General features: G+C 41.7%; 1 protein-coding gene across 6 annotated transcripts in view; it reads right to left on the bottom strand.

Moving 5' to 3' along the window:
- TMEM255B (transmembrane protein 255B) overlaps nt 1-17,312 on the bottom strand; it is a 67,861-nt gene that overhangs the window by 10,082 nt on the left and 40,467 nt on the right. For 3 of the 6 annotated variants that reach the window (XR_014685401.1, XM_084495674.1, XM_084495677.1), the window contains exons 5-7: nt 7,243-7,323; nt 3,618-3,703; nt 354-525 (exon numbers count right to left, since the gene is read on the bottom strand). Coding sequence is in view for 5 of the 6 variants with exons in the window: in XM_084495674.1 (XP_084351800.1) it covers nt 354-525; nt 3,618-3,703; nt 7,243-7,323 (339 nt within the window). In the remaining variant the exon portion in view is untranslated. The remainder of the gene's footprint in view (nt 1-353; nt 526-3,617; nt 3,704-7,242; nt 7,324-17,312) is intronic. The other 3 variants (XM_084495675.1, XM_084495676.1, XM_084495678.1) reach the window with 1 other exon arrangement.

Here is a 17,312-nt window from a genome sequence, read left to right as displayed (position 1 = left end):
TAGGCACACCTGGGACCTGCGCTTTACGTTTCCTACAGACTAGCATGCTTTAAGCCTGTGCTGGCCCCCATGTCCAGTGCTGAATTAGAAGAAAAAAGATGTCAGTAAGCGAAGGGCCAGCATCTGTTCATGCAGACGCCTGTTTTTTTCCCCTCCACTCATGTATTGACCAGGCCTGACCTACTTAGCTGTGAGCAGCTGGCAACTGCTTAGCCTAAATATGCGACTCCAGACTCCCAGACCACACAGGAAACATGTTTAAAGTGCCTCCTTTGTACACTCACGCTTCCTTGGCTTTCTAACTCGCCTGATAATGTCAACAAGCACAGAAGTCACTACAGAAGGCAGAAGACCGCGAGCCTTACCATGTCTTTAAAGGCCCCGAGAATGGCTGCCGTGACAATCCCCAGGAACAACCCGATGATGTTGAGGACCGTGGAGGACCACAGCAGCCTGTAGAGGTGAACCACGTCCTGGCAGCTGCTCACACCGAGAAATTCGTAGTAGCTGGAGGACTGCTCTGAGCTGAAAGGGAACACAGACGGGGTCACGACTGCACGTTGCATGAAATAAAGAGCATGAGGATCTGAGTCCCTCCTGCTTAGTTTTCTCTCTGGCAAAGGACGTAATCCATACTCCCACCTATGGGTGTGAACACTGCTCAGATGAACTGGAGAAAGCTCTGCTCAGCTCACATTAGACATGTAGACCTACTAATACCAACCCTGGTTCGGCTGGGACTCCCTCTTTTGCAAAGGGTCTCTGAACACAGAGACAGTCCTGGTATATGGGTGCTGCCCTGGCCACGTAGCTACCAACCAAAACATTTAACATGACTTTCTTTCCCACTTCACCTGGAAATCTTCTGGCATCTCCAACAGCGGGAAAGACAAGTTGCTTAAGCATTAATCAACCACAGGAAGGGAGGTTTAGCCAGCTGGCCATTTGGTTATGGTGTCTGCAGTTCCAAATTAACAGATGCAACTTACTGCAGTATAAAGATGTGCCTTTAAACTATGGGTTGTACTATCCAGAAAATTTTATTTCTGTATATTTCTACACTGCAATGGTTACTGTAAATCAGGCATGTCGTGAAGTCAATCCTCATTACCTCGCTGACAGTGAGAAATATTCTACTCCAAAATTTAAGAAGTTTCCTGCAGTTCTTCCCAGCACCTGTCTTAGTGCTGGCCCACTAATGAGCTCCCAGAGCAGCTGGAAAAGAGCTGGAAAGATTTGTTAAATGCCAGGTCTGGTTTTGCACTGTTAGGAAAGTGCCATCAGATTATGGCGGAAAGCAGAAGCGAGCAGTTTGTGGAATATTTTTCTGTTCCCTCCTCCCCAGCACGTGGGGCAGGTGTGGGAAGGGTGGTTAGGGAAAGCTCTGCAGAGGTAGCAGCATGGAGAAACCCACAACACTTCTGGGTAGGACCAAGCCAAGCTTGGGAATTTCTGGAAATGTCAAATCATTTGTTGTGGGGCATGGTTCTGGCACCGTGGATTTGCTATTGTCAAGTTCACTTGGGCCCTCCTATACGAGCCCAGACATCACTTCACTAAATAAAGCCACAGCTCCAGCTGCCATCAGGCTGAGGGTGTCTGACTTGTGACCCTGCCTGTGTACTGGCCTGCTGTATGGCTGACACCAAGTCACTTACTGTGACTGTGACATCCTCCAGCTTCTCTTTGTCTGTCCTAGGAACTGGAATTGCTGAGTCTGTAAAGCAGTGAGACTGCTGCTCTACTCTGGATTTGTCCCTGCCTGTCCCATAAGGTCTTGCTGTCCACTGAGGATTGCTTACACTGGCAGAACACACCTTTAATTATATCATTAAACATTGTCACAGCATTGATGAGTCTCTGATGTTTCCAACAAACCCAATGTATTAGAAAATTGGCACTGAGGAGATGGAGGAGGAGGGTTCATGCAATCATAGAACCATTCAGGTTGGAAAAGACCTCCAAGGTCATCTAGTCCAACTTTTAAACTAGGACTGAAGCCCACCACTAAACCATCCTACTAAATTCTATATCTGAACGTTTCTTGAAGGCCTGCAGAGATGGTGACTCAACCTCTTCCCTGGGCAGCCTGCTCCAGTGTTGCACAACTCTTTTGGTAAAGAAATTTCTCCTAATATCCAACCTAAACCTCCCCTGGTGCAACTTGAGGCCATTTCCCCCCATCTTGTCACTTGGTGCTTGGGAGAAGAGCCCAATCCCCACCTTGCTAGGGATTCCTGTTCTCTCCTCGTTGCTACCTTACGCTTCAAGCAAAAGAGTTTCAGTCAATTTATTTGATAACTCTGAATGCTTTCACCCCTTTAAGACTCCTGTTCTTTTCTGTGTTGGGTTGGGCTGTTTTAATTCATTCCACAGAGCTGCACTCACCTCGTGTCTGTGTGCCTGAGCAATATTCACAGAAGACTTCCCTCTAGTCCCGAATTTAAATTTACTTCTCTAATTTAGTTAGGGTATGGGCAAAAACTACTTTCTCAAGCAGAAACCTTGTGTTTTACTTCATAGTGCCAGCCTCATTCTCACACACCAAAAACGTTCGTGTCCTGTAGCATGCTAGCCAAAGTTTACACAGGACTGAGGTTTTTCAGGACTGGTGGCATGAGAAAAGGAGGAAGAAAAAAAAAACAACAAACAAACTTCAGGAGACATAGGAAGGAAGAAAGATGGGAAAGACACAGAGGAAAAGGAAGAAGAGGGACTGTGAGTCAACTAGAGGGTTACAAAGGTTGCATGAGGGTGCATGATAGATGATACTGAGCCCACAGGGAGTGAGTCAGGCAGAAGCTCAACCCTGGGAAATTCTCTCCAGCCTCTTATTTATGGCAAGACATGATGCTGTTTGCAGTTGAAATCTCTGTGTTCCAGGTGGCCAGTCAGCTGTGTGAGTTCATTTCATCCATCTTCCACATTACAAACCCGCGGGCTTGGCTGTGATGTAGTTTTCCTAACCGCCCTTGTACTCCTGATAAATCACTGCATGGCAACCCTGTGCTAACCTTCTGCTGGTCTTTGTAAGCATACCCAGACATTTCCTCACTTCTTATCTCCTGGCTTCTCATGCTTTAGTAATGATGAAGTCAAACAGACAGCTTCAGGAAATACTCACAAGGCCTTCTGTATCTACACTGGCAACTTAGTGAAAACCCACGCATCTAGAGGCTATTGCTAACCAAAGAGCTCTGCGTTTGTCTGCCACATGATCTCTCTGTAAGGACACCTATGTTCCTATTTATTTAGTCTTTGGTAGAGTTTGGTAGAAAATAAAAATTATTATTTAAATCTAATGAGAAAACTGCATTGCAAGATCACCGGTAAATCTTGACAGGGCTATGCCTGAGTGGTTGACTTTGATAACACACCAAAAAGCTTAGTGATATACTTTAAGAAAAAGATACTGAAATCATGACAGCACTAACATGTAGCCCCTGAGCTCTTCTCCCCCAGCATCAGAACTTCAGTGAGAGAGGAGCTGGATCACACAGCACACAAGCCCTGTATGCTGCTTCTCCAGGCCTAAGGGCAAAACTCCCCATCACCTAGGAGGAGGGACAACCAACCAAGGACTTCTCAGAGGCCGCTGACTGCACACAGGTACTTACTTCTCACAGTTGTACAGGTCACAGCAATAGCACGTGTTGCTCTTTACTTTCAGCTGGCATTTGCTGTTTAAGGTATAACACGTCACCTGCCAAAGAGAAGAGACTGACTTTTAGTCTCAGCATTTCAGCACAGCATTCAAGTCGTCCTACTGACCCCAAGAAGCAGCACCAGGTTTTATGGGCTGTTGTGTTGGCTGGACAATGTGCCAGGGCTGCTGGAGTTTTCAGTTTCACTGCTCCATGCTATTTTGAAGACCCAGAGTCCACAGCAGATCCCTACAGCTGTGACACTGGCACCACAGGTCTTGAGGGATACACTATGGCAAGCCACCGCAGCGGATAAGAACCCTGCACCATTATAGTGGGGAACTGGGCAAAAATGACAATTTTCTGAGCAGCTTCTGGTAAATGGGAGCTCTTTCCTTTTAGTACCATCCTCCTGAAGAAGGAAGTAAGAATAACAACAGCAACAATCTCCAAACCCACAAACAAAACCACTCAGAAAAGATCCAAGCACTCCAGCAAGTAATTACCATTTACAGAGGCTCTTGGATATAAAACTTCAAAAGATTTATTTGTGTGAGCAGGAGTTACAGGGACTAGATGTTGGAACAATAAGGGTAGATACACACAAGCCACTCTCCACACAGACAAGAAATCATTTTAATGAATCCTTAGGTGTGGTTAGGATATAGCACTTCTATGTGGCACCAACTGAAATATTTTATATGCAATGTTGGTTTTGTTTTGTTTTCTGAGATTTTTAGTTTACTGAGTTTGAAATCCTGGAGAACTGTCACATTTTAAAAGCTAGCAGGACAGCAAACACATTCTTGCTATAGTTTTTATTTTGATAGAAAGAACGTGCTGGAACAACTGAGAGGTATTTTGCTTAAAAAATGCATATAAAACACATTATTGAACAGAAAATTCCTCACAACGAAAGAGTAGAAGTAGCTTGCTTAAGAATACATGCCTGCCTTTGAAAAGCATCTGTCAGCCAGTCATTCTCACTCCTGCTGTGCCATGAATGCATTCCTCTGTGAGACAGTACCCAAAGATGTTACACCACATTTCTCAGCTCCCAACTTTTGGATCTGTGCATCCTTTTTAGTGTGAAAACAGCCACTGGCTATGTGCCTATACTCCTCATGTGTTTGTTCCAGGCAGAAAAAAAAAGTCTTACACACAGCACCTGAGAAATTTCATCTTGCTGCTGGTCTCAGACTTGCTACAGTTGTTGTCCTCAGCATGACTTGTTTAGGCAGTGGAAGTGAGAGGGTGATAAAGCTAAAAAGAAGTTAAAGTGATGCCTCAGGGTTGCTTTGCTGCCCAAGACAAGGCTATACATATGGTTAGTTAGTCTCTAATACAAATCAGCTGTTCTAACCCCAAACTGAAATTAGGTTACAAAAGGATGGTTCCAATCTGAGTTGCAATCCAGAACTGGAGTTCACAGACTATGTCCCACTTGTCACAAGAGTATCTCAACCTGAGGCATGACCTAATTTCATTAACCTCCTCCTCTTGTGTTTGAACGTACTGGAATTTCACACAAGGGCTTTGCTGACCTGAAGGCATAATCAGCTGTAGCCTTCCTCAGCCCAAGCTGCAGTTTACTGCAGAAGAGGACACCAATGTCAACGATTATGTCAGACTAATCAACATCCAGCTCAGAAGTGACTGAAATATCACATGGCTATTTCGTAAAGCATTTTGAAGACCGATCCTGGAGCAGACCACGCCAATGTACCTGCTGCCAAAGACATTTTGTTGGGATGCTCTAGTCCTTTTGCACTGAGTGGAACATAAGGCCTTGGTTTTGACCCTCTGTATTGGGTCAAAATGGCCTAGGACCCACACAGAGGGAGCTCAGCAAGATCTTAGACATGTTTTCAGCTGCTTCTAGGCTACAAGACATACTGAATTTTTGGCCAAGGGAGTTACTGTAGTTGTCTATTTTTATCACTGCATTTTTAAAACATGCAAAGAGCAAGACACTCCTTTTTAGGAGATCAGTGGATAAACCAAAATAAACAAATTGCTGTGTGGTGTGAGCAAGGATGGTGGAAACAGGCCATTTGTGGGTATCCTGCATGTCAAGACCTATTTTTTTCATTTCAGTGACCACACATTTCGCTTTTTCAGGTTCTGGCTGTTTGTGCCTTGTCTATCCCCTCAGCACAATTGAAGAGATGTTCTCACCTCATAGTAATTGCAATAAAATCAAATTGCTTCTGTTATCAGCAAAGGAAAGAACTGAAAACAAGACTCCATGAGTGATGGTGATCAAAAGGAAACTCACACTCCGTAAACAATCTGCCTTCCTGCTTAGGTGATCACCTGGACTGCAGAGCACGTCCCCTGCTCACCAGCTGGCTAACTTCAGGAAAGCGAAAGCCAAGTTCAAATGCCATGGATCATTAACTCTGAATTAGCACATGCTGACTCTAGATCAGTGGACAAGCAGACAGGAATGTTATTACAAGCTAGCTACACTTTAAAAAGATAGGTTTGTAGGGGAATTTTTGCCCAGAATAGAGACGGGAGTTCAGGGTGCCCAATCTTGAGACATTGCCTATAACTGCAGAGCCAGGGGAAGCTGTCTGGCCAGAAGCCCAAGGCTGGGGTCACCTGCAGGGAGATGTGCTCGGTGTGACCCCAGCTATGCATTTTAATTAGAGGACTCAGAAGCATTCCTTGGGCCATGTCTCCATCTGAATGCACACGAACACTAGAGACAGAGTAAAACATACAGGAAAGCGTGTTGTCACTGACCCTGGCTTGGTTTGGGTGGGTCTTTAAGCAAGGAGGTCGCTGAAACATTTTTGTCATGCATTTTCTGGAACCAACAACAGGGTGCCCTAGCAGTGAGATTTAAGCAGTATTAGCCTGGCGATAGACCTTGCTAACCTGTCTAGAATTATTAACAGTAACATTCCCCACATGCTTTTTCACAGCAACGGGAGGAATGGTGATAAAGGACATCTGGCTTCTTGCAAGTTATACGAGTGTTTGTTCTCCATCCCGTTCTGCCTGATTTCCTTTTCACTCCCACCAATTTACCATAATAGCCAAATGAAAAATAGGAGAAGAAACTAAATCTGGACTTCTCAGGAGTCCAGCCGTTTGGGTATGGGCACTTTTCCTACCATGTTAATGTCCTTGTGATAATAAAAACTGCACACAAACCACTGACATTCTTGGCCTGTGCTGGATAAATACAGAGAATATTTGAAGCCTTCTGGGCAATGCAGATGGACTCTTCTAGATATTTCCTATACCACTTGAAGTCTACAAAACCCTCCTTAGAGAACGATGCCGGTGTGATAAATACATTCCAGACAGCTATTAAACAGTATGGATGGACTAGGAATTGTTCCAGTCCCAGTGTAGTGTGCTGGATGCAGACATTGATGATGACTCAAAACCTCACTGGTTGTAATGATTTGCAATCATCAGAGGCTTGGATAGACAGGGAATCACTTGTGGGAGGAAAAAACAGTTGGGTTTTCATCAACCCATGGCTGACATGCACACAGACACTCTCAAATAGATGCCTCCCTCCTCCCCAGCCCCTCAATATACTACAGAAATGAACATGCGATGAGGTGACTTTGCTTACCTCTGTCTGGTAGGCATCATACAGGAATCCTACTCCGCTCGAATAAAACTGGCACCTTCTGTTATACAAAGGTCTGGGTTCCTGTAGAGAGAAAAACAGCCAAAGTACTCGGTCTGGGGGAAGTTTGAAGGCGTCATGTCCCGTGTCCCCTTGCCAGATGTTTACAGTCCTGCAGAGCTGGAGCCAAAGCGGACAGCCGGGTAAGCAGCTTGCACACTCCAGCGCTGGCTTCTTTCCAGAAAGGATCTCTTCAGGGTTACATTTTCCTTCCTCACTCTGCCACTAAGCTATGTGAGTATCACTTAATTTTCTCTATCCCAGTCACCCTTTTTGAGAGGACGTCACCCCTCTAATTAAATACTTCCTTCCCCAATGTTGGATAGCATTGCTCTGTGAGAACTGTCCAGTCAATCTTTTTCCTGGTACAGTTTCTTACCCAGCACAAAGAATTACTTTGATGGGACTTTCTTTTAAAGGATTTCAACAACGTCCACAGTGACAACAGGGTAAAGCACCTAACACTTTGAGCATTCTGCTTACTACATACACTTCAAAACAAGGAATAGTGAAGAAATGAAGGCATTCAGAGAAGTAATTTGCAATAAATTTGCTTTTGCCTACTTCTCCATTTATGATTATTGCAAAAGATGCATTCATTGCTCACAATTTATATTTCGGGTTGGGACAGTTTCCAAAAACTGATATAAAGGAAGGACTCAATGAAATATCCTTGTCTAGATGGAAGATAATGTGTTTCTGAACTTGGGGAATGGCCCGTGTAAGGCTAGAGGGTGCATGCCTCAGCCAATTTCAGGACCTCACCATATTTGTCTAGGGAGCATTTAATGGTTGAAGAGTTCTCTGTGATAAGCTGTATCTCCCATAGCAAAGTGTGGGAGTAACTTGTTGTTGAAGAAGTCTTTTTCAAGTTTTTGTCACTTATATAGTCCTTGGTCATGATCTATGCCTTCAAAGCACTCAAATGCCACTGCCAGTCAGATCAATGCCAAGAGAGAAGATGGAAATTCACTATCTGCCATTTCTTCTTTCTACACTAATTTTCAAGCAAAGGAATACTTCAGATTTTAGCAGAAAGCTGTGTCGATTAACTTTCACTGCATCAGCATGGGCTTTAGAACTTTTTGACCCATCCAGGACTAACCCAGGAACTGCAGAAAGAGCTACACTACTTAAGATCACTTCTCAGTATTCGATGTTTGTTAGATAATGAAGTGTGAACTGTACAAATCTGTTGACCCAAAATACATAACCAGTAAAAAAGCAGAGCTAGGCAGGAATGCAGGCAAGTCAATGAATAAAGGTCATCCATCAACTTGTTTGCCTTTCTGATTTTTCTGGCAAACCTAAGAAAGTTTGGACACCAACTATGAAGGGTTAGGGAAAGGTTAGCTTCCTGCATCCAAAATATTTATTTGTATCACACAAGTATAAGAAAAAAAATGCATTAGTAACTCTTTTTTTCTCTAGAGAAAAAGTAAGTATCACACAAACAGCATGCCATGTCTTGAACTAGGACAGCATTTTTCTACAGGCCTGGGAAAGCATTAGGCTTCAGCCATGACTTCGAGGGACAGATCTGGTTGGGAGGTCTGACAGGATGCAGTTTCTCAGTCAGCACAGCAAGCATGGGATCAGCCAAAGGCTGTGCTGTCTTTTTTTTTTTTTTTTTTCTTAATTATTATTATTATGTGTTTTTTTTTTTTTTTTTTTTTTTTCATAGAGAACCATCCATCCTCCAGCACTGATTCACCTATTGAATGGGGATGAAATCAGGATGAAATGAGAGAAAAGTGAGCAGTAGAAATGTCTTTTTCTACCAAAAGAAGCAAATCCATGAAAAACATGTCTGTCATATTCACATCAACAACAAGCTTCTATTTTATCCTGGAAGATTCTGGAAGGGGAAAATGGTCAAGAGCGTGGGGGCCCAGGTGGTCCTGCTGATGAGGAGAATGGCTTGAGGAGGACTGGATGGATCTAGTGGGTCAACAACTGCTTGTGCATCTGGAGTTGGCAACAGTAACTTCACGTTTATGGCCATGGAACCATCTTCAACAACCAAGGGTTGCTTGGAAGAATCAGGATCTATGTGACTGACCAGGGCAACAACATTTTTACCTGCAGTCTAGACAACTGGCGAGGAGAGCTTTAAACTGAGAACAAAAGGGGAGGGAGATGAGAACCAGCAGTCAAGGAAGCAGTTTTCAGACAGCTTTCTGACGCTTTACACTTCCTTCCTCTTGAAAAAAGAAATTGGTCCTTTTATTGGTTTGATTTTTGAGGGAGAATGCAAACATAGTTTTTATCTGGGTGTGCTTGTGGCTGGAAGCAGCACTGTCTCCAGGAGAGAGAGGTGATTAATTAAGTCATACCAGCTATTATTGCTTCATAGTGGTGTGCAGCAAAGGGATCAGAGCTGTGACATGGAAGTTACCACTGTGAATGCAGTCAATACATCCGTATGCACAGCCATGGCAGACGTGTACATCCCTTCATCCACCTGACTGTGAGAAGCAAGCCTGCTGTGCTGCTATAGCCAGCTTCCTACATCCATCCTGCTCTTCTAAATGCATCCGTATGTGAAGTCAGCCTGGAGATCCCAAATCAAAATAAATGAATGACGAGTGTGTAAAAATAACAAAGGTTAGATAACATTGACTTTATTCAGACACCCACAGAACTCAACGCCTAAAGCGTGTAGCTTTTAAATACAGGCACACTGGGGATACCAAAAGGCTGACTTGTTAAAAGCTTCAATTTGATTTCCATGTCTCAGATGTGCTACAGTTTGTCTGACTACTAAAGCACTTACATGAATAAGACACCACACAGACATTAAAAAGTGTTTAAAAAATATCCAACAGCATTAGCACCCAGTGGATTTTATTGGCCTCTTTAAAAACAGAGCCAAATGAGACATGTTTCAAAGCTATGAAAGTATTCATGATGGGACTGCTCACATGGACTGCTCATAAAATACTTCGTACTTTTATATTGCTCATTACAGGCAGTGTATGAAAATAGGATAGCCACCAGTACTTGATTCTACTGTTCAGAGCAACACTGATAGAAACAGAGCTACTTTTCTATACTATACATATATGTAAGTGCATATATAGACATATCTGCTTTTCATAGTGGCTTTGAAGCAAACAGCAAGAATATTCTCTAATATCCTTACTTATTACTATATATAAATAAATAAATGTAAATGACACTACATTTTCTAAACATAAACTGATGGAAGTTTGACCATACTTGCCTGTTTTTTATACATAAATACATATACACACACACACATTCATACATAAAGTGAAAATGTCATTAGCATATAACAGAAAAGACCTAAATATGCATACACAGCAGAAAAGGTGACTACCACTCGTATAAACATCAATGAACAAACCCAAACTTGCAGCTAAATTTCTGTACAGATTTCTTCCTCTTTGGCCAGCCTACTTGTGATTGAGCTCTATATACTCCAGCAGAGTTTTAACTTGCAGATCTTTCCAGCCTGCCCGTTTCCAGTTAAAAGGAGTTACTCAAAGAAGCAGAGAAGGGGAATATGTTATTAATCATGTATTAATAAATTAATGTTAGTGGGAAGCATTGCACAGCTCTAGCTCAAAACTGTTTAAGGAAGTTGCTGGTAAAATATGGTCATGTAATACACTGTGCTAGGAAGTAATTTTGAACTTGTGGCACTCTATGAAAACTTGATGCACTAAAATAAAAAGAAGGCTTGCTGCTGAATTCAGCAGAAACAGGATTTGGCTTCAGTGCTATATTAAAATCAGGCTACTGAAGAACACCCACACGCCTCTGCAATTTGACTGTCATGGCTCCTACGAGGCCTACCGCTGCTATTTTCAGAGTTATCGAAAGAAATCTGGACACCCAGTTATTCCCTGTAATTTCAAGGAAATCAAAATTGCTCAGTCTTGAACCCTACAGAGAAAACTGTAGCTCTCCCTGATATTTTTGCATGTTTTTTATTTCCATATTTGCTTGCATGTACAGTAGAACCTGGGAGTGATAAACAGACAGATAAGAAGGAAGGCTTTACGCCAAGAAAGAGAAGATTAGGTCCAAATATAGAGGTTTTTTTTTTGTGTTGGTAGCCTTCTTTTAAGAGCATACAATAAATAAATAAAAAATCTGATGGTGAGAGCATTGCAATACGTTATTTGTGTAAGGAAAGTACTCTATGAACAGCATCTTTGGAGAACTTGATAGAATGTCTTTGGGGGGAGAGGTTGTGTGGGTTTTGAGTGAGGTATGGAAAGTAGATTTTTCTATTCCAGTTTTTGTTTCCTTGGAGAACACACATATTTTGGATAACATAAGGAAAATTCCACCTCCCTTATGCTTAAAACCGCTTTCTGAAAAGGGAGATATAGCATAAATTGGACTGACTGAAACTTATGCCACACTTTACATACACAAAATATAATCTTGCTAAGAATCCACTGAAATAATGACATAGTGAGGGCTGGTTTTTTCCAATTACGGTATTTATTTAGTCTTAGCTTCCATGGCTACATCGATAGAAGCGTAGATTAATCATTGCCAGGGGCTGTTCCCAGGCCTGAAACTTGATCATGTAGCCCAATAACTTGCTAGAATTGGGCCTGCGATAACTTTGGCCTAGGCAAGCTATCACTCTTCCAAAACAATTTCTGGGCCTGGTTTGACATCAGTGTGGGCCAAGAACCATTCCCAATAAGCAATTTGGACACTGCCATGCTGTTTGTGACTCTAAGAGACTTTAACAGTAAGGACGTGGGCTTTACCACACCAGTTGGCCTGGGGACCACAAAATGCTCCCAGGCACATTTGAAAGACTAATATAAAGAAAACTGATGAGTCCGAAATCAGACTGAGGCTTTTAGTGGTTCATTAACTTGAAGTTTCTTATTTTCTATTTGTTCCTAATACATTTTTTTTTTGCAGGTCCTTTTTATCCACAGCACAGCTAGCAGTGAACAGGAGAGGGAGCTGCCAAGATTATTCAAGTTTTATCCTAAGCACAAACCAAAACTCAGTTCTTCAGTGCCAGCTCAGCCCTGTGCCAGCAGCTGGGTGTTCTGGAGATTATCACTCCCTTCAGGATCAGGCTCTCCGCAAGCTTTATGGAAGCAGACTTGTAAATACGAACAAACAGATGTTACTAGCAACCAGCTCTTATGCTTTTCTGGAGAGCAAGATGGAGCATAAGTATCTGTCCGCCTCACACTGCCTCTCTGTAGAACTATTTCCTAGTCTTTCAACAACATTCCCAACAAGATGGGTGTCTTCTGAGTAGGACCATGGCTAGAAGATCCCAAGGATTCCCATGAATGATCAGTGTATCTTTGTGCTTTCATTCATTAATAAAATATTTTTTGCTTATTTTTGAAACATTATGACTAGCTTCCATACAGGCTGTGACAAGGTGGACATTAAGGAACATCTTACGACAATGAGAGGGTATCATCCACAAGAAACAAAACATCTTATAGGTGCTCCTGAGCCTTGCAACTCACACACAACACATACAATTACACCTCCTGAAATAAGACACAAGGTTTTTTTTCACTGTTGTTTTCAGCTTTTACTAATTGGCAGCTAAATATGCAGTTCGTTTTTCAGTTTTCAGTTTCTGAAGCAGAAGAGGCATTCAGAAAACAACTTATCTTGCATAATTTCACTATTTTAAGAGAAGGACAGAAATAATAACCCTCTCCCCACCAGACTCTCCAATTCCAAATATTAAATCCACATCAGCTGATAGAAAACAAACTAATTACAATAACCTTTTTAAACCAGTTAGCTTCTTATAGACCTGTATCCTCTCTTCTGGTTGAAAAAAAATGTGCCCCTTCAGTGCTGGGGATGCTAAGGGGGCTGATTCTTGAACCAGCTACAGCATCTCCATCTCTCTCACATCCACTAAAAAAATCAAAACACATAATAAATAATAATATGGAAAGATGTCTGAAAGACAGCAACTGTAAAGAAAATTTTGTACCTTTGTTTACTTTTTTTTTTTTTTTTTTTTTTTTTTATGAAAGGAAGTAAATTGGGAAAGTACAACCAATTATGGGAAACAAATGAACTCTATATTTCCTACCTGTTTCATATTTTGACTATGCATTGTGAGTCTCTCCTAGAGTTATTAACAGCTTTTGTTTTCATTGCCACCAAGCTCATCATCAGCTTTTGAATCCAAATGTCAGTGTAATTTTACTTCATCAAGTGGGACTCCCAATCTTGCCATTTCTGCATTTCAGCAGTTCTCCTCCCCTGTGATATCAATGCTTGCTTCCTATTTTTTCTTCTCTGTTTTGTCCTCTTGGGAGCATCACCTTGACTAACAACATAGAAAGTCCCAGGCTGCTAAAGAGTATCCAGTGCATTCTGGGATTTGGAAGGGTGAGCACAAAGACAAAGAGCCAGCTATTTCTGGACTCCCACAGACCGACTTCTGTGCACCAGCCTAGCCCTGAGGTTATGCTACTGCCCAAGGGCTGCAATGGACTGGAGCATCAGGAACAAAAGGTTTTCCTTCTGTCCAGACTGTACCACTACTGTAACAAGACATTTGTGATCTCCTAGTGCAAATAACACATTCCCAGTTTTGTTCAATGCTTTGGATGCAGTCAGGTCAGTATTTGTTGAAATACTTTGAGTGATGCCATGCCACGACGGCAATGCTGTGAGCTTCACTGCAGACTTCACTCACCACTTACTCTGTCTCGTGCTTCTCTGTCTGCCTTGCATGAACTTAACTTAGGAGCTAAGCTTCTTCCAGAAATGCTGAGCTCCAGTCTAGGGTCCTTGCCTGTCTCGTCTGCTGTTCAGAAATAATCCAACTCCAGTGCTGAAAATAGGAAAAGCAGCTGGCATGGCTCTGAAACACTTCTTTACTCTCACAAACTAGATTTATTTCATGCTGTGCTTTCCAGGGGCTCTTTTTAGGCTTTCTATTTAATTTGAAAGCCTAGATGCTACAGAATTCTCTTCTCTTAATGCCGAGGAGCACTAGATATTCACATTCAGCTCTTTCAAACCAGTGAGCACTCAGAATACCTACATACCATCATGGTTGAAAAATACACATACGTGGATCTATCTCACTTTGGTTTTCCTCTGTGATTTTTGTTCCATTTTAAATGCTTTGTACTGGTAGCCTCAGTTGCACTGTTCTTTATTTGGGAAAGTTTCTGAGCTGGCAGTACTGCTGCAGTTGAATAAATAGCCTTCAGATGCTGGAGCTGATCCACTGCTACATGATGTGCACAGACAGGTCTGCTCCATATGGATACAGTTCTGTTAGGAGGGGTTAAATCCTCTCCAAATAGTTTTTGTTGTTTTGTTGCTGTGTTGTTTTAATGATTTTCAATACAAGTAAGAGAAGCAAGAGCTGACATCCCTGCACATCACCGTGGAGGTTTAGCAGCTCGGGTGCTGATGCATGTCAGTGGTGGCAGGCAGAAAAGAGGTGTGTGCAAACCCGTGTGTCATCACAGGTGGTTGCTCTGGCTGTGCTGGAGAGCTGGGGCAACACAAGACTCCAAGGAGGAAGATGACTCCTACCTTACTACGTCAGATCTGTGATAAATCCAAGCCTGACACTAGAATACGGCTGCTTTTCTGTAGTCGTGTTGTACCTAATGTGCCTCAGGATGAGGCTGCAGACCTTCCAATGATACCTGCAAGAGCTCCTTTGCACAGTTAAAAACTTAGATTTACCAATGGCTTTCGCACAAGTTTCTAATGATGCAATTAGCTGATATTATTCAAAGCTGTAATTTTAGTTATTGCTTGATGGGGTTAGATATTTAATTACTTGTTATAGCTGATTACTTACATTGATTACATTATCTCAATTATAGGGTTTGTAATGTGAACTGATTGTTCTGCCTTGATTAAAATGATGTTGTGTCATATAAGTAATTAACTTTTCCACAAGAAAGCAGGGGCTGTTTATTCTGCTTCTGGTAACATAACTCAGATATGTGAAATACAACTCATCTCCTTCCCTTTCCTTTAAAGCTTTTAGTATATATAACAAATATCTGAATCTTTAAGTATACTACTGCGGGAAATGGCATTTTGCCAGACACTAACCTTTACACATCTGAAATACCGAATATCTTGCTGACTGAAACGTAGCGTTTTTTACATTTATAATACTTTTTTGGATTTTTTAATTTAATTTAATTTTATTTTATTTTATTTAAAGAGAAGGAAAAGAGGCTGTATTAAATGCACTATTTGAGCAGTGTATATATTGAATATACACATATTCAAATAAAATATTTGAGGCTTAATCAATGTTGCATAGGAACACTGTTGCTTTTAATTTTCAGGGCATGGCACACCACTGATAGGGACCCCTAAATAACCTCATTATAATCTAAGTAATCTAATAACAAATTTATGTCTATGGGTGTTTATGCCCAGCAATTTGCCATCAAAGCTCATCTCTGTAAAGGGAAGTCCCCCTGCTGGCACTCATCACAGCACACAAGGGGCCAGGCTGAAAGGGTCCCCCCAAATGGATGGGACTGCAGGACCAGAGCCCAGAACTTAAGAAAGTTAAAAGTCCATGCAAGAAGCCCCGGGAGGAATGGAGAGACAGAAGTTACAGAATCAAGATGGTCTAAACAATTAGTGTGAAATGGTTCATGCACGTTCTGATTGTTCAGGCACGATGAGCCTATCTCCATGGGCTTGTCATTGTGAAGCTTGCATGCACTTGAGAAGATCTGAGATGTCCAAATACATGGTGCTCAGTGCTCCAGAGGTGAAAAACCCTACTGCATATAGTGGTAAATGAGAGCATGGAGAGAACTGCACTGGGGCATACACACAAGGAGATTAGAGGCAGGTTCTGTAAATTTTTTTTAGAGCTATGATAGTTTTAAAGCATCATACGTATATAGATAAGCAAATTTTTTTAAACTTGAATTTCTCATATAAGACTAAATAAATGTATTAGAAGTGTGAACTTTCATAACTCACAATCTTGGTGTGACAGAGCAAAACTACAGAATACCTGGAAACCTAGTTATTGACACTATTTGAAGCTCGACAGTCATCCACCCACAGAGAACAATTTCTGCTACATGATATTATTATTCATATTAATCATGGTTTCTTCTTAAAAATGAAACAAATAAAACCTCTGGCCTTTTGAAACCTTTTGCAAGGGCAATATGCAGCATACACTTAAATACCCTAAATTTTTATTCCAGTAGAATTTAAGGACTTCTACGTGCTTTGCTTTGCTAATTCAGATCAATGTGAATAAATGGCACATTTTACTTTGTTCACTCCACTAGTTTTTGCACAGAGCAACCTAAAGCACTGATCTTCTTTTGACAAACAACTGGAAAAAAAATGCCAAGTATTATTGTTCCAGTCTGAACTCTGCAGGTGGTTACTACCTCTCCCCTCTATGCCCTCTATGTATCTTTCTAGCAGCTTTACTTTTTTTTATTATTATTATTAATTTTTTTTCCCTAGAATAGAAACATCTGCTGATAGTCTAGAAACATTTTTTGAGAATAAGAAACAATGAAGGGAATTCTCTTCTGCTGGCAGCCCATAAGAGTGAAGTAGATGATGCTTTTCAGAGCAGACTGCAAACCCTTTGCCCCAGGCACCACCTTTCGTAGGACTGAATTGTAATTAACCTGCTTTGTATGCCTTGCATAAATTCCAGCATGGCTACTGCTTTATAGGGAAGGTTAAAGATGGAAGTAGAGAGTAAATCTCCCTTGATTCAAGCTGTTGATTCTACTTTACTAAACAAATTCCACCCAGAATTGAATTTTGGATGTCTAGGAGACAAGGAGCACTTTACAGATGCAGAAGACTATAACCTATGGAAACAAGAATACGAGCGTCATGTTAAACATGGATCAAATCCTGCTCACTTCCCCCTGTTTTTGCAGTGTAATTATTTGTGTAGAATGTTTAAATGTGGGCTGTTAGATCTCAAGAAGGGGAGGCAATGAGCAAGGTCTGTGTCCACTGTGGGCTAGAAGAAGCTGCACTAG

This window comes from Aythya ferina (genome assembly GCF_964211825.1).
Source record: "Aythya ferina genome assembly, chromosome: 1".
Lineage (NCBI taxonomy): Eukaryota > Metazoa > Chordata > Aves > Anseriformes > Anatidae > Aythya > Aythya ferina.
Note: the sequence above shows the minus strand (reverse complement) of the source record. Positions and strands in the feature narration are given on the sequence as shown.